At 35.0% G+C, this 22,406-nt stretch overlaps 2 protein-coding genes across 3 annotated transcripts in view; both read left to right on the forward strand.

The window, feature by feature from the left end:
* Window positions 1-2,315, forward strand: part of LOC123722158 (probable GPI-anchored adhesin-like protein PGA55) — a 32,002-nt gene extending 29,687 nt beyond the window's left edge. The window contains exons 3-4 of the mRNA XM_045683029.1: window positions 36-2,218; window positions 2,298-2,315. Coding sequence (XP_045538985.1) covers window positions 36-2,218; window positions 2,298-2,315 — 2,201 coding nt within the window. The remainder of the gene's footprint in view (window positions 1-35; window positions 2,219-2,297) is intronic.
* LOC106711511 (mucin-2) lies at window positions 2,116-17,860 on the forward strand. 2 transcript variants are annotated; one of them, XM_014503834.2, is made up of 9 exons: window positions 2,116-2,546; window positions 2,648-4,035; window positions 8,852-9,013; window positions 9,216-9,452; window positions 9,793-9,930; window positions 15,182-15,467; window positions 15,538-15,735; window positions 16,461-16,645; window positions 17,341-17,860. In XM_014503834.2, the coding sequence occupies exons 1-9, from the start codon at window positions 2,387-2,389 to the stop codon at window positions 17,392-17,394; spliced, it is 2,808 nt and encodes a 935-aa protein (XP_014359320.2). In that variant the 5' UTR covers window positions 2,116-2,386; the 3' UTR covers window positions 17,395-17,860. The 2 variants fall into 2 exon arrangements, with proteins under 2 accessions (XP_014359320.2, XP_014359321.2); XM_014503835.2 differs by having other exon boundaries at window positions 15,538-15,696; window positions 17,341-17,859.
* Window positions 17,861-22,406: the final 4,546 nt, after the last annotated feature.

Genomic DNA, 22,406 nt, shown 5'->3' on the forward strand with positions numbered 1-22,406 from the left:
CCTAGAAACTAAAATATAAATTCTTATCCTTCCAGGTGCAGCAATAGTTGTAAATCTACTTTTAATATGCACATTAGTGAATGGCGGACCTCTGTCACATGAAGCGAGTTCAACGACCATTAAAGATGAAAAAACAACAAAATATAGTCGAATGAACAGCACGTGGACGACAAAGAATCAACCCAAAACACCTGACGTAGCACTGAATGAATTACATCCTAAAGAATCCACATCGGAAGAACATACAGAAAAGAATGCAAAATATAAAGACAGAGGAAGAGTTAAATTCCAATCTCATTTAAAATCTACCTCAGAAAGTCCGTTAAGAAGGATAAAATCATCCACTGAACCAACAAAATATGTTTCATCAACGACTGAAGCAATGAAATCAGCCAAAATTGCTAACGGCATAGGAAAACCTAGAGATAAGAAATCACCAGAAGTATCAAGTTCTACTACTACCAGTACAACCTCAGAGGAGGAGGAGATAACAGAAAGCGACGACATGCAGGAAATGAATGATTCCCAATTAGCTGAGGCTGACGAAGATAATATTTTCGATAGGTACACTTCTAGCAAATTCCAAGATAGTTTCAATCTCCCCGGTTACAACGACGATGATAGTTATAAAGACAAAATGTATAGTCAAACAAAGCATGAATTTAGTAACTTTGATAAAGTATTAAAACATTTTTCAAAAAATATGTTCGACTCCAGCGAAAACGATAATGTTCATGGAGACCCATACAACTCGCACAGCTACTTCGACTTCGAAGCTGATCTTACTACTCCCAGAAATGATTATTTCGATCAAAAGTATGCCGATATATCGTCTAGTATTATGAATAATCTAGCTTCTGTCAAAACCAAGTCTCCGGAAATGAATAGTACCACTCCCCAAGACATTATAACAGAGAATATTGGATTTGAGAAATTAAGTAATGGGTCACCGAACAACAAATCAATGATGATAATTAAAAATACCAAAGAAATACGTCGATTGGACAACGATCAGGCCGGTACGGCCAACAGAGAGTTATCTGATATTCATGGTACAAGTATTTATTACGAAATGTCTGTACTGTCAACGGAAACTTACAATATAAACCATTCTGATGATTATGATTGTGATAACGATACTTTGCCTGCAGAAACTACTATGAGCACTTCCTTGCAAGAAGAAGACGAGTCATTGACAGCTGCACAACCTGTTATGGCTACAGCGTCCTCTATGCCGGTCACAATAACTGCAATTCCTGCAATAGTGTTACCAAACGTCATTCCGAATTCATTAAACACAATAATACCAATACAAGATTCGAACATTCCAATTTCTTCTCAAAACTATGTCAGTAATACAGAAAGAACAGTCAAAGTGAGTCCTAGAAACCGTAATTATTCGAAACGCCTTAATTTAACAGGAAACAAAGTTTCTCCTAATAGCGTAACTCCTCAAACTATTCCAACTATGAATTCAGGTTGGAGACCGGTGACTCATAAATTTTACTTTACGACACCAAAAATTAAACCCATTTGGATAGCTCCACGACGAAACATTAGTAAAGTATATAAAACATCTTATCCAACAACGATTTACGCAGAACATTTTAATATTAAAGACAAGTATTCAACCACACCTCGTCCAATGACACCACAAAAAACAATTTTGACAACTTTACCTTCAGATATAGATCCGGTATTACAAAGTGATGTTAGTGGTGTCGAGAAATTTGTTCAGTCTCAAATAATAACTGATAATACCATACCTACATTATCGAAAAGAGGTTCTATGAAGTTTACTACATCGGTACCATTAACTGCAAATAACACTGAACATAAAGATCCAACCAATATTATTGGAACCAGTAAAGAGGCCGCAAGCAATTCTATAACACTTACAAATTCAAGTAAAGAAATTGAAACTGTAGACGAAGCCGGTACTACAGCTAGTATTAGTTCTGCAAGTCAAACTCAATTCGTAAATAAAATTAGCAGTACGGATGAAAATACACCGAGCAAAATTAGTACAGTAAAAACTATAACTCCGAATTTAAGTGTTTCACTTGATGAATCAAGCACTATAGATAAAACAGGAGAAATGGATTCAATTGATCCTCTAATTGCAACCACAAATTCAGAAAGTGATAGTACAGAAGAAAAAGATTATCTTAGTCAAACCGGAACAATAGGTAATTCTAGTGCGACATCAAATGAATCTGTTAGTCAAAGTAATAGTAAAAATATCAGTGAAACTCCATTTGGTAAAACTAATAAAGTTAGAGAAGGAAGTCTTCCAGGTTCAACCGAGTCTGTAGGTACTGCGTCTGTAGAAGACACGGGTAATACAAGTCAAACAAGTTCTGAATGGGTAACTTCAGTGGGAGGGATGAGTATAAATGACCTGGAAATACCGCCAACGATGACCGCGTGGGCGCTAGCGAGTTTAAGAACTCCACCAACAATGTCAATCAAAGTACTGAATGGAAGTCAATCGACCCAAAAAACTGTCGATGAAAACGAATTGCAAAAAGTCAGTGAACCTCTAGGTAAGTATTCACAAGGTTTTAAATGAATAATTTAAATTTATTCCATAGTAGCAGTAGAAAATGTAAAATAGTCGCATCTATATTATTATTATTTATTTCAGACCAAAAAGAAACAACCATTGTGTCGACAACACCGACAACAACACCTGTTGCTGCCCTCAGTAATTATGTACTGAAGAATATTACTGAAATCGATCAAAATAAATTACCTTGGAAACCGATCATATCAATTGAAGTAGGAGATGAAAAGGAACCAGTAACAAAATCCGAGAGATTACCTGCTGAAAGTAACATATCTGTACAAAGTAGCCTAAAGCCAGAGAATACTACGAAAGGTACTCAAACAGAAGAGAAAATTTCAATGACGACCGAAACAATTAAAATTAATGAAGTTAGACCTTCTTGGATCCCTGCAATGATAAATGAAACAACGACTGAAGAAACGGACGAAAACGAAGACGAAATTCAACCAGTTGATGTGAAAAAGTCAACTGGTTTCGAATCGATAACGAAACTTCCTTCGGGCGTGACCACGCCCACCGACGAAAACGACACATCAACTGAACAGTCTGAAGTACGAACTACTACAGATTATGACATTACGACGATAAGATTTTCATATGTCCCTACCGAGCAGATGACAGAAACTGAAGTACCAATTATAAATAAAACCTGGCATAAAATTATACCTACAAGAACAAACAAACCAACAACTCCAATTACTACATATCGGCCAACGTTTTCAACTACAACCGAAGAAACCGAGGAAACTACCACAATGATTTTAGATACGACACCGCAGTTAGAATCATCATCAATTAATGATAATGCAACGAATCAATCACATGAAGGTATAGGCCAAACAACAACAGAAGAAATCACCACCAATAATCCAACAACAACTTATCCAACAACTACTAATCATACAACAACTAACCCAACAACTGACTCGACAACAGAATGCGATGAAACCACAACAATGACAACAGCAGCGTCCATGATACAAAGAACAGACCCTGAAGAAATGCCACAAATAGCAACTACAACAGAACCTCCGATACAAACAAAAAATGAAAGTTTTTCGGAAGAAAACAGCGACAGCAATGAAGTTATAGAAGACACAACTAAACCTCCAACCACAACAACTATTATAACCACGACAACTATAACTACAACAACAGAAAAAGGACCTGAAACAACAGTTGTCCCATCAACAACAGAGCAAACTACGCCTGGTTACTCAGAAACAACATTAAAACCTAACGAAAATATTCCATTCGATCACAAGGAAGACACGACGACTGAGAGCTCAGAAATGACTACTAAATCTATAAATGAATTAGAAGATTTAACAAGTTATACGGATGATATGACAACGGAAGCTTCCTCTCGAGTGTTCACGAATGAAGAGACGAGCTCTGGCGCCACCATTGCTATCGTTGTAACAACTATCGGTGTCACCGCGTTGATTCTACTCGTCGTTCTCTTGGTGAGTTAACATTTACTTTTTAATTTGAACTATACAGTATACCGCGCCATCTATTGTCGAGTAGTAAAAATGTACACGATAATGTTTATCAACAGATTCACCAACTCTTTTTTCTTTATATTGTTTAAACTTTAGTGAGACATAATAATTAATTAATTAAGACGGCACCGGACGATTACACGTTAGTTAAGCCGTTCTTCATCAATTAGTTTCTTTATATTTCTATATAAATAATTTGGTTAGTAAAATAATACATTACGTACCTGAAGTCTTGCTGTTTTTCAAGTTTTTACATCGTTAAAAAGTCACAATAAGTCATTGTTGAGGCTCATCAAGTACCATTTATCTAGAGAAAAACATAAAAGAACAAAAATACAATAAAAAAAAAACCATCAGAAAAATATATAAACTTTGCAACATTGAAAATAACAAATTTCGGTCTTCTTTGTTATGTCTTCTTATTTCTATTCGTCTCTGATGGTCTACTGATGGTCTACTGATGGTCTACTGCAGGTATACTGGTGACTGTTCATACAACATATCCAAAGTAATGAGCATAATATCTATAGACATAACTCACGATAAATTACGTTCACTACTTTGGAGAACGTTGCAGACTCATTGCTTCAAACTGGTCATCGTCTGAAATTAATATGGAATTTTATTTAATTTTAACATAAAACAATTGATGTTCTGTAACTTTAATATCTATCTATATTAAAAATAGAGCGTCGGTGGCTCAGGGGTTAAGCACTTGACTTGCAATCTGCAGGTCCTGGGTTCGAATCCCGCCTTGTACCAATGTGTTTTTCGACTCTCGACGACTTATATACATATATATTTATCCGATGTTCTTACGGTGAAGGAAAACATCCTGATGCAAACTGCATATATCTGAGAAGAAATTCAAAGATATGTATGAAGTCAACCAATCCCGCACTGGGCCAGTGTGGTTGATTATGGCCTAGTCACCCCAAACTTAGGGTAGGCTCCGAGCCCTTCCGTGGGGACGTATAGTGAGCTGATGATGATATTAAAAAATTAATCCCTATTTTCCCTGGTCACGGCATCACACGTGAACACCTTGGCCGATTACGCTAATTCTTTTAAAATTCAGGAAAAGGTTCTTTTGAAAGAAAAAATTAGAAATAAATGAATCTTGATTAAATTTGCCATAGACATAGAACATAGTCTGGGAGGCTACTAATTTAGTTTGTTTTTTTAATTCCGTGCGGACAAAGTCGTGGGCAAAAGCTAGTAACTATGAGATGACTATTAGTATGCTATCGAAATTGCAAATATCATACTTAAAAATATAAAAATATTTTTAACATAAAATATAAAATAAACATCCTGAATTTACACAATATTCTAACCACAATTAAAGTTATTGTTGTTTGTTTCTCAAAAACATTGTTATTTTATTAAAATGAATTGAAGACATACAATAATTACCTTTCATTGCTAGGTTCCAATAGTCAAGCTGTCTTGAGGGCTGGAAATTAAAAAAATATCTGTTAAACGTTACACCAATACTTACAGATCTCTTCCTTCGTTAATAACTAAACTCGTATTATTGACAACTCTAGTCTCTTAGAATACAAAGCTTTATCCAATAAGTACAAAACTAAAACGTAACTACTTAATTAACAAAAATAATTCCATCTTGAATCCCCTCTGATGTAACAATTCATAAGTAACCTATTGACATAGCAACTGCAAGTTGGTGTCATTTTTTAACGTTTGCATCGCGTTTAGTGATAAAAATTCCACAAGTTGCAACCTGAATCCTCCGCCATAGGACACTGTCAGTTATGGCCGCTATAAGAACTCGACCGCTGGCCAATTCACTCACTTCTGTTATTGATACAAACTTTTGTTTGTAAGTATACATATAATATGACAGATTATAAAAATAACCGCCAGTTAAAACGGTCACTTATTTATAAGAGTTAATCAAGTTATTAAATATTACTACTATTAACAAGTGAACTGGCTATCCTGTGGCACTGGCTATCTAGACTATTTTCTACATCTGTGCCAAATTTCATCAAGATTCGTTGAGCCGTTCTGAAGATACCTTCTAACAAACATCCATTCATCCATCTATTTAAACTTACGCAAGATGATAAGCAGTGGGCCTAGAACGAATAATTGTGACAATCGCTATCGTTACATCATCGACAAAAGTTTGTATTAAAATTTCCCTCTATCACCAAAAAATTTTACTAATTTTGACGATTGACGACGACTATACGAAGGTGCTTGTCGCAAATATTCGTGCTAGGCCATCTGAGCTTGAAGCTTTTAATGAAGTAAATCCTAAAATTATAAATATTAAAAATAAGCTTTCGCCCGCAATTCTATCCGCGCAGAATAAAAAAAAACTTAATAAGTAGCCTATATGTTCTTCTAGACTATGTTCTATATTTGTGCCAAATTTTATCAAGATTCGTTGAGCAGTTCCGGAAATACGTTCAAATAAACATCCATCCATCCATCTAAACATTCGCATTTATAATATTAGTAAGATTATAAAATAAATCAATGGGAACCAATTATAAATATTTGGTCATAAACTTTACGGTGTTGCTTGCTTTAAGTCGGAATTGTACCCTGGGCTAACAATGACAAGAACAAAATAGAAACATAGAAAAGAAATTGAAACACTGGACTATCGTCAAATAGTGTACTCAGTCAAATCTGGATTAGCGAGAGCCATAATCCGGTCTCCACTAACGACCTCTGTATGCGAGAAACTCATGTTATAAAGATACCTCTATAAGTGAGATGAAAATCGCGGTTACTTGGACTCTCGCTCTTCTAGGTTCGACTATATAATAATTTATCATCATCTCTATCCATCTTGACTATCTTTCACAAGAAGTCATCGATGGTATGAAAACTAATGAATTAAATTCAGATTCAGGTACATAATTAGTTTTGATTTAATTTTTGACTCAACCTTTGGATTATAAACTTTTACCAACAGTAAACTGATATACATTGAAAACCGATATTCAGTTATTTAAAAAGTTAACTTCCAAGCCATGAATAAAAAATATGTTTTTGAAATAATTTGAAAATCTATCTGAGATTGCAGTGTACAATGTACAAGGTATTCTGCTTCCGTATATTTTAGTAACACAATAAAAAAAAAAAAAAAAAAGCCTTACCGATATTTTCTTGTGATAATCTTTTTCATTTAACACTTTTAAATTATACTTTATTATTAATAATAAAAAAAATGATAATTAAAAATAATTAATGTAGAAAGTCTTTAGAAGTTACGTCTGTTTCGTAGTACTGGTGGCGCAGGAGTGAGAGCTTAGGGTGCGTGCGCCAGCACAGCCTGGGAAAAAGCGCATTTATACTGCACAGCTGCACGAAAGTTACGAATATTTGTAGCCTTTTTTTAGCGACTATTATACGAGTTTGAATATAGCAATAATTATATACCAATGGTCGCTCTTTTTTCGATATTCGAATATTAAAAATAACTTTGTTAAATATAATTTTCACGTTCATCTATTCGCACAATTCCCTTCCCTCCCTAAAAGGGGTACAAAGATTTCACTTCCATATAATATGGTTTGAGTATTATTTGTATATTTTTAAATAAGTTAGAACTGAACAGTACCCAGTACTTTCGCTTCGTCACTTAGCTGTGCAAACAGCTAGCCTGGTGCGGCCCCGCTAGATGTCGCCGTATCGCTCGGAGGATGTTTTTAAAACGCAAATTATAAACAAAGCTCAGCCGATGACGGACCTCAAGCGCTTTCCACTTTACATGTGTCGGACTATCACATGACGACACATTTTACTACTGAATTTATTATAAAACTATTAACTGTTCATAAATTTATCCACATCTCGAAAAATGTAAAGTCACATTGTTTTAAAATTTAATTTATTTCTTTAAAATTTTAATGTTTGTGCAATCAATGTATGTTATAAAAGACTTAAGTCAGATAGTATTATTATTTAATAACTAACAGTAACGTATAGTTTCTGTTTTCATTTGAAATTATATTTACTTTAGTACGAACTTACTTTTAGGTAAATGTGTCGACACATTGATACTATGGACAAGTACAATATATAGCATCTCGTAAATTAATGTTTCAAGTGGAGATTGCAACGGTCGAAATGCCGTTGCTTTTTCTCACGTCACCATGCTTGTGGAGGTCCTAAGAACATGTAAAGTTGTTGACAGACCTTAAGATTAGTTGAACTTCACTTTTTTAAAATAAATGTGTAATATAAATAATTTTAAGTACTACATATTTTGAAGTGGATGTTACAATTTTTCTCAGACCAAAATTTCTGCATAAAACATTCTGTCATTATTTTTGACAAAATAGAGATAACAATATATTTATACGAGGATGTGAAATGGATTAGAAATAAACAATCTTTCTAAATTATTTGTCCAATATGAATTATTAAAAGGGAGTTTAGTTTAACAATTTTATTTTTTAATAAATACACTGGCATCCTACCGTTGGTTACGTGGAAGCGATAAGCTGCCAGTGTTTAGTTACGACTTCTTGCTATTCAATTAAAAGGGCATGCGTCGGCTAATTCGGACCTCAAGCCACAAATGTTATGATAACTACGATATAGGTATACCGGAAACCGTTAGTCGTAATGCAGGTATATTATGACATCATATACCGCACTCAGAAATAGTCCCCTTAGTGTAATATGTAGTTTGATAAATAAACAATGCAGAACTTAGTTTCCTACAGACTGTGGCAGTTTCCCGCTGAATACAACAATGTCCTGCGGAACTTAACTTCCTCCTTTCTTGCAGCTGGTAGTCCGTCGTCGTGGAAGACGCGGTGTGTACGCTCAGCGATGCACCCCCGTCTCTCTAGACGCGTACAGTCTTGACAGCGTGAGCGTCGGACACAGGAAAGGCAACCATCGGTTGTGCAGCAAACGGAGTTATGGCAACCCCGCCTATGATGATGAAGTAAGACTGGGAAGATATCTTGGTATACAAATCTACATAGAGGTCGTAAAATCACAGAGCATAAACAAAATAATAATGGCTGATTGAGATTACAGTCGTTAGGCAATATTCATCACTCACTTTTTCTACATGCAGAAATATATATATATATATATATATATATATATATATATATATATATATTTTTTTTTTAATTCACCAGGTCACCTCTCATCCAATGCAATACGCAGCGTTAGCCAATTTCGCTTTAGACGTTGAGTCTATATCGGCGGAGTTCGCGGAGATCCCCTCAGTGTCTGTGCCCCCCGAAGCCGTGCCCCCCGGCTGTGAGGATAAGAACAGATACTCTAATGTGCTCCCACTGCCGGAGACACGTGTGCCTCTCACCAGGCTAGGCAATGACCCCACCACGGAATATATGAATGCCAACTATGTCACGGTAAGTTTTGCTTCTATAAGTTACCGGTAAATCGTGTATTCCACCCGTTTGTTTTTTGACTAAGAAATTGAATTTTGGGCAACCATTAGTGGCATTTAATTATACAGTATAGCTATTACCTCTTCTCCGTTTAAAAGAAAAAAGCTCAGTTACTATAAACTAATATGTACAGCAGTTTTCTCTATCTCTGTTCCTAAATTCGCGTCACTGATCTCATCTCGCGGTTGTGAGTTCGAATGACATTGTTAACAAAAAAATAACAAGTTTAGAGCTAAATTGGAGAAAAAAATTGCAGGCTTATGTATAACTGTTTCTATAATATTTTAATAAATATGTACAGGGTCCCGGCAACATCCGCAACTACTATATCCTGTGCCAGGCGCCCCTCTCTAACACCGTCGCAGACTTCTGGCGTATGATCTGGGAACAGAACTCCAGACTCATCGTCATGCTCACTGAGTACATGGAGAATGGAGTGGTAAGACTATTTTCACTTTGTTAGTAACGATTGCAAAACTAGATGGCGCTGTTCGATAATGAAACGCGATATGGTTTGGTGTAACTATTTTGAATATACATTGTATTAATTTAAGATTTTTTGAGTTGAGTTGTTCTTTTACTTGTGAATTGTTAAGTGAGTTGTGAGTAATAAATCTATATCAGTGAGTGAGTGTCTAGTGCTTTCCCCTACAATTTTATGGTCCAATCCACGCCGGATTTTGAGATAACGGGACTTTCGATTATTCAAACACTTAGAATAATTTGGAGAATTTCGCTTATAAGCGACTTAGAATATTTTACTGATTACGAGACTTGTAAAATTTTCAAGTTCACTGATCAAGGGACTTAGAAAAATTTGAAGAAATTTGGACATAGAAAAATTTTCAATAAATTTGGACTTAGAAAATTTTGTAAATTTCAAGTGAATCAATAACATTGCAAATGGAGACCTTAATATCAGAACAAGAAGTTACTTTAGAACTTATTAAAAAAATCGGAGTAAATTTCAGAAAATCCTCTAAGTCAAGATTGAAAGTTGCTACAATTCAAGTGAAAGTTGAGACGTTAAATGAGTATTGGACGAAATTCAGAACAACACATTTTTCTATAGTGCAAATAGCTACTTCTGAGCAAAAATTAAAGCATAAATATTTCGCTATAGACATGTTTGGCATAGGAGAAGAGGAATATATCAACACAAAATCAGACATGTTAGAGAAAATAGAGGAGTTAAATGAGAAAGCACCTGAGTCATTAGAGAAAAATATAACACATAACCAAACACAGGAAGTCAAGCTACCAAAAATTAATATACCCCAATTTTTTGGAAATTATCATGACTGGAGTACATTTAGAGATTTGTATACAACACTTATACATAACAATCATTCTTTATCCAAAGTTCAAAAGCTACATTATTTAAAATCAAGTATAACCGGTGAGGCAGAGCAATTATTAAGACAAATACAAATCACGGAAAGAAATTACGATGTTGCATGGGAGACTTTAAATAACAGATATAATAATCGAAGAATAATTGTTCAAACTATACTAAATCGACTCTTTAACCAAAGAAAACTATCCCAAAGTACAGCCAAAGGAATCAAAGATTTATTGGATACGACAGTCGAATGTCTTAACAGTTTAAAGAACAATGATGTGGAAACCACAAACTGGGACATCATAGTTATCCATTTGATAGTCAATAAGCTGGACGATGAATCACATAAGCAATGGGAAGAAGATGTTGGAGAGTTACCCATAGATATCTTACCCACTTTTGAGAGATTTACGAAATTCCTAGAGACAAGATTTAGAGTCTATGAGATGATGAGTACTACTTCAGTTAATGTGTCAAGAGAGAGAAACCCTTCAAAAACAAAATCATTTATTACAACTAATAATACTCAACATTGTCCATTTTGCAAACAAGATCACCGCTTATCAGCATGTACAGAATTTGCGAAATTAGATGTGAATAAACGAATTGAACATATACAGAACGCGAGATTATGTTTTAATTGTCTATCACCGAGTCACAGTGTCATACATTGTAGATCCAAAGCGTCCTGTCATGAGTGCAGAAAGAGACATCATACATTAATTCATCTAACCAGAACAGAAAGAGAGAGTGAGCCTAACAGGTCTGAAAATACAACAATAGAGACTCCAACTACATCTGAATCGAGAGTTATTCGATCACATCTTACAGTACAAGGAAAAACTGCATTATTAGCAACTGCACTGGTTAACATCGAAACTAGTAAAGGGCCTCAAACCTTAAGAGCTCTTATAGATCCATGTTCACAAGAGTCCTTTGTAAATGAAATAACTGTGAAACGTTTACAATTACGCAGAAGAATAGTGGAAGGCGAGGTGAGTGGTGTAGATCAGATGACATCAAAAATCAAATATGCTACTGAGTTGGAGATCACTTCGAGACTTACCAATGCATTCAAAATTAACTGTACAGCATTTGTAGTAAAACAAATCACAGACTTTTTACCCACTTCAAGAGTCAATAATGAATCATTCTCTCACATCCAACATTTAACTTTGGCAGATCCAACATACATGGAGCCAGGTACCGTAGATTTACTTTTAGGAGTTAATGTATTTACTGAAATAATAATGAGTGGAGTAATTAAAGGAAGTGAAGGGTCACCAATTGCCCAACAAACACAGTTTGGTTGGATAATATCTGGAGGAGGTATAAAGGAAAATATAACAAGAGGAATAGTAAGCATGCACTTAAACGTAAAACTAGAGAAAATGTTAGAGAAATTTTGGAAAGACGAGAATGTGGAGATTAGAACTAACACCCCTTATACATTAGAAGAGTTACGAGCTGAGCAAATTTACGAGAGTACTACAACAAGAGAACCTAATGGAAGATACGTCGTCGCACTTCCGTTTAAGCACGACGAACCTAACCTACCTACACATACATATGAGAGAGCACTAGACAGATTCAAGAGATTAGAGAAAAAACTATCACAAAATGAGAAACTGAGTCACGAGTATAATAAAGTCATGAGAGAGTATCTTACTTTAAATCACATGGAGCCGGTAAAAGAGAGAACGAGAAACGAGAGAGCCATATACCTACCGCACCATGCAGTATTGAGAGAAGATAAAATTACGACAAAAGTTAGAGTTGTGTTTGATGCTTCAAGTAAAGGAAGCAACAATATTTCACTTAATGATGAGTTATTAATTGGTCCACCGCTACAAGAAGAATTACGTAGTATTTTGATGAGATGGAGAATGCATAAGATTTGTTTTACAGCCGACATAATCAAAATGTACCGACAAATAAGACTGAGAAAGGAAGATACAGATTATCACAGAATGTTATGGCGTTTTAGTGATGAAGAAGAAATACAAGATTATAGATTGCTAACAGTCACATATGGCACAGCATGCGCGCCATACCTTGCAATAAAAACACTTAAACAAGTAGCGATAGACGAAGATAAGGATGAGTCATTACAAGAGGCACAGAGAGCCATTCTTAACGATTTTTTCGTCGATGACATTTTATCAGGAAGTTACGATGTAGAAACTGCAATCGACATTCAAAGTAAAGTAACAAAAATACTACAATCAGGAGGTTTTGAGCTACAAAAATGGAATTCTAATAGTAAACAATTTATGGAAGAGATCGAGAATAACAAAAGAGCATCAAAAAATGAGATAGAGCCAAACATAAAAGATACAATAAAAACGTTAGGTATTAACTGGAATACACTAACTGACAAGTTACAAATAACAAATACAGTCCACAATTCGAAAATATCACTTGAACCAACTATAACTAAGAGAAAGGTACTTACCGTGATAGCTTCGCTATTCGATCCTATGGGTTGGCTAGCACCGAGTATTATTGTTGCCAAAATCTTCATGCAAAAACTGTGGGCAGCAAAGATTGCATGGGATGATGAGCTACCAGCCTCACTACGCAATGAATGGTGCAAATACAATTCTCAGTTAAACAAACTTTCTGAAATAAATGTAGATAGATGGATGGGTACCTCGAATACACATCGTAGATTTGAGTTGCATGGTTTTTCAGACGCTTCAGCAGCAGCATATGCCGCAGTGGTTTACGCTAGAGTTGTGCAATCCAATGATGAAGTCAAGGTTTCGTTGATAATGTCAAAAACAAAGGTAGCGCCTTTAAAACAAGTAACGCTCCCACGTTTAGAGTTATGTGCTGCTCTTCTGCTGACAAAACTTTTAAAACATGTCGCGACCGCATTGAGAGTTGATGAGACACATACTTACGCTTGGTCCGACTCACAAGTAGCGTTATGTTGGATAAACGGCGATCCCAATAGATGGAAACCATATGTAAAAAATAGAGTGATTGAAATATCAAATACTTTCAAACCAAATTGGTCTTACATACCTACAAAAGAGAATCCCGCTGACCCAGCATCACGAGGAGTAGCGCCTGAAAAATTAAAATCCCATGAGTTGTGGTGGCAAGGTCCATTATTTCTAAAAGATAAATACATAAAAAGACTTACCTGTGAAGTACCAACTACTACATTGGAGCTAAAAGAAACAGTTTCTTGTATGACAGTTAAGTCGCAAGAGTCAGATGATAGGGAAATACTTACCTTATTAACTAAATATTCTTCTTTGAGAAAACTAATAACGGTGATAGCATACTGTAGACGATGGCTGCACCTGAAAAATAAAGACAAGGTTAATACATCATTTATAAATTTTGAGGAAAGAGAAGAAGCACTTACCGTTTGTTTAAAGATATCACAACGCATAGAGTTTAGAGATGAAATTGAGAATTTGAAAAGGGACTTACCTCTACAAAAGAAAAGTCGTTTATTATCATTAAAACCGTTCTTGGATGAGAACGAAGTGTTAAGAGTCGGAGGTCGCCTAAAGCACGCTCACATTCAGTATCAGAGTAAGCATCCTGTAATTATATCAAAAACTAATGTACTCTTACCATTATTGTTAGCAGATGCCCATTACCTGATGTTTAAAGGACTATCGTCCTTTCCGGGGGGAGTGTGTTAGTAACGATTGCAAAACTAGATGGCGCTGTTCGATAATGAAACGCGATATGGTTTGGTGTAACTATTTTGAATATACATTGTATTAATTTAAGATTTTTTGAGTTGAGTTGTTCTTTTACTTGTGAATTGTTAAGTGAGTTGTGAGTAATAAATCTATATCAGTGAGTGAGTGTCTAGTGCTTTCCCCTACACACTTTGTTTTTTTTTTTTATTTTCATGTTAAATCGTTTTATGTTGGCATTATTAATATGGTTTATAAACTTTATAAACCATATTATCTATATATATAAAAGTAAGTCGTGTTAGTTACACTATTTATAACTCAAGATCGGTCGAACTGATTTAGCTGAAAATTGATGGGGAGGTAGCTTAGAACTAGGAGACGGACATAGGAGCTTTTTAATCTTGTGTGCATTTTTTTTATTCCACGCGGACGGAGTCGCGGGTAAAAGCTAGTTTTAAATAAAACCCGCATATCTAATTCCAATTGGAAGCATAAATTATTTAAAAAAAAGGGAAGGTAAAATTGAATACATGGCACCCATTTTACACTACTTTTTTTTTCAGTTTATTTTGTGAAAATTGTTTTTTATCGGAGATATTTCATAATATATGTGAAAAATGTGAACTCATACAAGTACTAAAATATGTAGGTACTCCAGAAAAAATCTTACTTGATTCCAGGAAAAATGCTACGAATATCTTCCCCCGTCCGAGGTGTCCGACAACAAGCGGTGCTTCGGAGACTTCCAGGTGGTCCTCAAGAAGCGGGAGCAGCGCGACAAGTACGCCATCTCCAGTCTGCAGCTGATACACATGGGCACCAGGACCTGGAGAGAAGTGACCCATCTCTGGTACTTCTGGCCCGCTAAAGGAGTTCCAGATGACTACGACTCCGTAATTGACTTTATATCGGAGATGAGAAGTTATATGAAAATCTCACAGACTGCTAAGGAATATGATGAAGAAGGTATGTTGACGGTATTTTTAAGGTCAAAATTCTTTTAAATGCATTAGTAATTGTTTTTTTTTTACAATAGGTGTAGAAGTGATCTATGGAGACGACACAAAGTCATCACTGGAGACCCTGTCGAAGTTACGTAGTGAGGGACGCGCCTCGGGCCGCGGACCGCATGTCTACTCCCCTGCACGGGCAGAAGAGATGATGCGCTCCAACAACGGCACACTGCGCTCACAGGGTAATTTCAGAAACATGAAGACTATGCATGATCAAGATGGTACGACTTTTCACCTTATTCGTAGTTAGCGTTGCCAGGCGTCCGGATGAAGCCGGACATAGGTAGGCTTTTTGATTACGTGTTCGGCCAAAATAAACGGTTTGTTAGGCTTTTTACATTTCCCAAACGAGAGTGTACCTATTAATACTGAGACAAAATCCTAAATAATATGTCCGATCTTTCTACCCAAATGTCCGCCCAAACTGTGTGTCCGTAGTAGGTATGGAAACCTGGCAACCCTATTCGTAGTAATAAGCCATGTCGGCGTGTGACTATTTCTACCACATTCAAGGTCACTAAGATAGTCCTTTCTTGAACATTTTGTATATAAAAGGAATGCTTCACTTTCATCATCATCACCCTGTATTTATCTCACTCGCGTGGTTTCGGCTTTATAAACAAGGTTTAATAAACCTTACAGTTTTGGCTTATTTTTTTATAGCCGGCCGCCTGCATGTCACCAATTATACTTGGTAGGGTTCACTTTTAACTATGCATTACTTTCATTTATAAATAAACGTTGATCAGAGTGTATCAAAGATTTGCGGATTTGTTTTCTATTTTTTTTTTCCTGAGCCCATAATGGGTGTAATACAGGGGGTTATAGAATTATCCATTCTTTATGGGACACCCTGTATAGAACAACTACTTAGATTAAGTACACGACTAATCCTTCATTAGAGTATCGTAAACAATATCAATGCTTAATAAATGCGACATTTCAGGTGTGCGTCCTTGTGTGTGCGTGTGCGCGTCAGGCGCGGGGAGGTCCGCGGCGATGGTCGCGCTGGAGACGTGCGCGCGCGCGCTGTCCGCGGGCGCAGTGGACGTGCCGCGCGTCGTGCGTCGTCTGCGCGCGCAACGTCCGCACGCGCTCGCAAACAGGCACCACTATATATTCATATATAAGGTATGTACCACAACTTGTCACACATATAAAAACACTTTAATAACAGTTTTTTTTTTTTACTTAATTGAAAACTTTGTCTTGTTTTATATTTTTAATAACAATGGTAGACATCAGCAACAACAACGACACGAATTGTCCTCGCTCAGTGAAATACAACGACCACACAGAAGACAGATGTCAAGTGGAAGTAATTCCAACTACAGTCTGATGAGTGTGATACCAGAGGTTAGGTCATCTTTCCCTGTTCGCCCCTTTTCTTATAAGGAAAGGATGGGGAAGGGAGGTGAATTTGATGAAGGAGGAGATGCATAGGAAGAATTAAATATTCTTTTCTTGTGCATCTCCTCCTTCGTAGATTGACGGTAGACAACGCATCTGCAATTGCGAATGTCTATGGACAACGGTCGCTTCGCCATTTCGGCGAATTCATGTGGTCGCTTGCTTGTTTGCTTTCTTGTAAAATACAAAAAAAAAAAACAGTAATAGTCTCTTACGTCACTAATAGTCGTCCCAAATCTGTACTATAACATACCTATTGTCATCCCTGTCATTCTCTATGAATAAAAAAGAGACAACAATATCTTTTTGTACACTTGAGGCAGTGGAAACCAACGGTGTACACCCAACTTTGTTCAACAACAAATTGAAGTTGTCTTTAAGGTTTTCAAAGCATTATTTATAATGTAATATTGCAGGTGCTCAGTGAATACGGCAACAAGCTGATGGGCAGCGGCGTTGACAACATCTGACCACAAGTACATTTAATTTTAATGAACCGACTGACAAATTGACATCCATGACACACTTTACTATTATCAACTACATTCGCTAATTACTTTGATTGGGTGTTTTGTTGATGACATTTTTAACTTTAAGTTATACCATTCATATTTCTGCTAATTTTGATAATGGTGCGTCATTTTGACATCGCTTTTTTAGCATTTTTAATTTCTGATTAAGCGGCTAGTCGCGTAACTGACCACATTCGCTTTTATACGAAATCACGTGTCCTATTTCCACTGGAGCGGCCGCTACTCGAAGTACTAGCCGCGCGGTCAAGTAGCGCGTGTAGTCGTAGTGGAAATACGCATTTAAGGTGTAGGAATTGTTAAACACGCTGTTGTTTTCTTTGCATAATAGTTATACATAATAAAATAAATTTAATTGAAATAATTGCACTGAAATAAGACATAATAGTACACTTCTGTAAATAAATGTACTCTGCATTAAATAATATATTAAAAAAGAGACATTTTAATACGTTATAATGTCCATTAAAAATTATTTTAATTATACCAAAGTGCACGAAGATCTCTGAATACGGTAGCTCAAAAAAATTCCTATTTAATTTGGTTCTTGTTTCGTTTGCACTTTAAGATTTATTTAAGTGAGGAAAATAATAATAAATTGTTTATAATTGTATATAGCAAGATTTCACGAGATTAAACGTTTATATAAACCCAGTAGATAGAATTTAAACGTATAAATCTGTTATAAATATAACTTTGCCGAACCTGTGTCCACCCAAATAGTTTTTAATGAATAGATTTAAATAATTTTTAAATTTTATTTGTAAATAATATTAATTATAAATGATATTTGTATATCGAACAATTATAAAATAATAATAACTAGTCTCTAGATTTCTATCAACAAATTATTGAATCTCAAAATAATATTTGCTTCAAATGTTTGACAAATACATTGAGTTAGGTTGACGGATATACTCTGTGTAAAATATATCGTCATCCTTGTCATTATCTTTGATAAAATAGAGATAGCAATATGTTTTAAACGTAGATTTTTGGTTTCATAAACCCACAGTTAATGCGACAGAGATCCGTTCCGTTCTTTTTTAAGATTTGCTGGAAAATATTGCTTTTTTTCAAGTTGATATTTCTATGGTTTTTATGTGGTATCGAGATCTGCTGTGATTTCTACTATTATCCTAAATTTTATTATTTAAACACTAAATTTTAGTTAATATAGAATTTTATATTACATTTTAATAATACTCGATTTAGGATTTATTTTTTATTATATTTCTTTATATTGTTATACTTGTTTATAAATGAATTTTATATATAATTAGTGTTGAGCATTTATATATGTTTACATAGTACATAATATATTATTATTATGTACAAGATAAATGTTTATAAAAATTATATATTGAAAAATTTGTACTACTTATTACCAAAAAATATTTTTTTATATAATTAAGTTTTGCCCCTACGATTAGTTTGTAATTTAGTTTAGTAACTTAGAAAAGATAAATAATAAAGATTATTTAAAACTTGAATTTTTTTATTGAAACCAAAAAACATACAAAATAGTCGGTATTTAAGTTGGCACGTCGGGGATAAGAATACCAATGTTTCAAATGTGCCAACTTGAAATGCCGGTCACTATTTCATATAACTATGTAATTTATTTTCATTTTTCATGTATATCTTCAGAAATGGATATATCAGATTCATCATCAGCATATAAAACTTCATCATCAATATTATCATGTTCATCACCGAATTCTTCAAATTTACCATCATTTACAATCTCTTCATCTATTTCATTTTTAAGATGTACTTTTTCTTTTTCATTGAAATCAATATGTACTTGTTTTTTATCTGATATTTTTTGATTTAATTTTAAAGATTCATTTTCATTATTTACTATAAGCAATTGTTCTTTGTTACTTATTTGTTCTTTATTTATAAGAGGTATTCCGTAGGATCCAGCTAATGATGTTAACGATGAATTTTTATCTAAAAGTAATCATTCTTCATCAGCTCACTGTACGTCCCCACTGAGGAGGAGCCTACCCTAAGTTAGGGGTGACTAGGTCATAGTCAACCACGCTGGCCCAGTGCGGGTAGGTTGACTTTACACATATCTTTAGAATTTCCTCGCAGATATGTGTAGGTTGAACCACAAATAATTTTAAATCGTAAAACACATTGGTACATGGCGGAATTCGAACCCTAGACCTGCAGATTGCAAGTCAAGTGCTTAACCTCTGAGCCACCGACGCTCTATCAACATATTTATCTTACTAATATTATAAATGCGAATGTTTAGGTGGATGGATGGATATTTGTAAGAAGGTATCTACAGAACCGCTAAACGGATCTCGCTGTAATTTGACATAGATGTAAAACATAATCTGGAAGAACAAATAGGCTACTATTTAAGTTTTTTTTTTAATTCCGTTCGTACGAAGTCGCGGGAAACAGCTAGTTTAATAGTAATTGAAGATTTTTACATACTTACATGGTTTACAATTTCTCGAGACATATAAATCTTTAATCTAAAAGTAAAACATTTATTATAACCATTAGAACTGACGAAACACTCGTACAAGAACAATAGTGATCTCTTTCTTTTTCATGGATAAGACAGAGATAACAATATGTTTTCGTAGAGGTGTTACTGCAGTGGAAACTTAGACCATAATACATTTAAACAACATCTATATATATAAAAGAAAGTCGTGTTAGTTACACTATTTATAACTCAAGAACGGCTGAATCGATTTGACTGAAAATTGGTGGGCAGGTAGCTTAGAACCAGGAAACAGACACAGGATAATTTTTACCCCGTTTTCTATTTTTTATTCCGCGCAGACGGAGTCGCGGGTAAAAGCTAGTATATAAGTAAAATGTAACTCACTCCTCCATCATATACAATGTTTTTGAACATACATTGTGAACTATTAGACGATGAGGCTTCGGTTACTTGATGGTCCTTTTGATCAGCGTCATAAAATGGCGGCTAAAAACCAAAAAACATGTCGATACTGTGATATTAATCTTACTTCTTAATAATGATGGATGTATGGATGTTTGTTAGAAGGTATCTCTAGAACAGCTTCATAAATATCTCTGAAATATGGTATAGATGTAGAACATAGTCTGGAAGATACTAATTAAGTTATTTTTTTCAATCTAGAGCTGACAGAGTTTCGGGCGACAGTTAGTATTCCCATCCAATCCTCGTCGCCACTTTTATATACAAGTTAAAAAACTTAAGTTATCTTCTATTATATAAAATTCTCGTGTCACGGGGTTCGAACTTGAACTCCTCCGAAACGGCTTGACCAATTCTCATGAAAGTTTGTGAGCATATTCAGTAGGTCTGAGAATCGGCCTACATCTATTTTTCATAACCCCCCCCTCCCCATTTAGTTTTTTTTTAACTGCGCGCGGACGGAGTCGCGGGCGACAGCTAGTTAATATATGATATTTAATATAGCCACTAAAAATCTAACGGTAAGAGGTTGAAAAACACGTCAGCAAAGTTAATTTTTAATGACAGATTATCGTTCAGAAATCAGTCTTATATCTCACGTATAACGAATAAACTTAGATGTTGTAATAATGGTTTTAAATATATAAAAATACCTGATCATAGTTTGTCTCTGTATGTTTTCTATCAGGTGATCCTGATTTCCAATACAATTCTAATGTGTTCTTAGCCGCTCTTGTGACGTCATCGACACTTGAACCCTAAGGAAGAAATATAACAATACGTCAAGTAAGTATGTAGTGGCCAGTTATAATATTTCTATTGAGTAATCTATATCTATATATATAAAAGAAAGTCGTGTTAGTTACACCATTTATAACTCAAGAACGGCTGAATCGATTTGACTGAAAATTGGTGGGCAGGTAGCTTAGAACCAGGAAAAGGACATAGGATAATTTTTACCCCGTTTTCTATTTTTTAATCCGCGCGGACGGAGTCGCGGGTAAAAGCTAGTTTATAAATAAAAATTGATAATTAGTTGGTGTCATTTCTTAAGTTTACATTGAACTGTTTTTTAAAATTCACGATGAAGTACTTAGATGTATTTAAAAACTTAGGATACTGTTAAAGTAATGTTTTTTTTGACTGAACAGTCACTGTTTGCCTTAAAGAGGCATTTAAAGTTTCACCGGGCTTGAGGTGGCTGGGCTCAGATGGCGCTTAGCCTAAACTTTCAAAACTAATGATACTTACATTAGAGTATGTAAGCCGATTTAGGTTTCGTTTGTAAGCGGCCTTAACAGCTTTCTGTATTTCTGGTAGTTTTTGTTTGTCAATATTTGTTTTCAATAACTTTGTCATCAAACTCTGTTCTTTCACTGGAAAATTTATGACTCTTTAAGTTCCATATGAATTAACAGAAAAAAAACCTTGGGCCTAACAAAAAAAAACTAAGTATTTCAATTAGATTTTAACTTAAACATTATAGACCTTTTATTGCACGTTAATATTAGACATTACCAGAAATCTAACAAACAAAGAACTTCTATAGGACGCATTTTTAGTAATACATATTTAAGGGTTAAGACACACTATTTTATAACCTCGTTAACTTTAACAATATCAATCAACGGCTGTCAAAGGGTCAAAACACGTGTTTAGTTAAACTATACTTGACTGTATTTCTGGAGTAATCTTACTAATATTATAAATGCGTATGTTTGGATGGATGGATGTTTGTTTGAAGGTGCCAGAGCGGCTCAATGAATCTTGATGAAATTTAGCAGATATGTAGATCATAGTCTGGAAGAACACAAACTACGTTTTTTTTTAATTCCACGTGGTTGGAGTCGCGGGTACAGCTAGTACAGTATTTATTTGGTTCTATCATCTGCTTTAAACAAAAGCATTTGGTCCATTCGACGCTTCAAAACTCTTATGAGCGGTCTGTTTAAATTTTTTAGAGCACTTATAAACAATTACAGGCTTAGTTACAGTCGTTACTGTGTATTTATAA

Source organism: Papilio machaon, chromosome 20, assembly GCF_912999745.1.
Source record: "Papilio machaon chromosome 20, ilPapMach1.1, whole genome shotgun sequence".
In the NCBI taxonomy this organism is placed as follows: Eukaryota; Metazoa; Arthropoda; class Insecta; order Lepidoptera; family Papilionidae; genus Papilio; species Papilio machaon.

Bases quoted from the DNA above. Each gene is read 5' to 3' on its own strand.
- LOC106711511 (XM_014503834.2), top strand. From the start codon at position 2,387: ATGAGTATAAATGACCTGGAAATACCGCCAACGATGACCGCGTGGGCG. The intron at 9,453-9,792 runs GTAAGTTTTGCT...AAATATGTACAG, and splicing joins TGAATGCCAACTATGTCACG to GGTCCCGGCAACATCCGCAA. The intron at 9,931-15,181 runs GTAAGACTATTT...ACTTGATTCCAG, and splicing joins AGTACATGGAGAATGGAGTG to GAAAAATGCTACGAATATCT.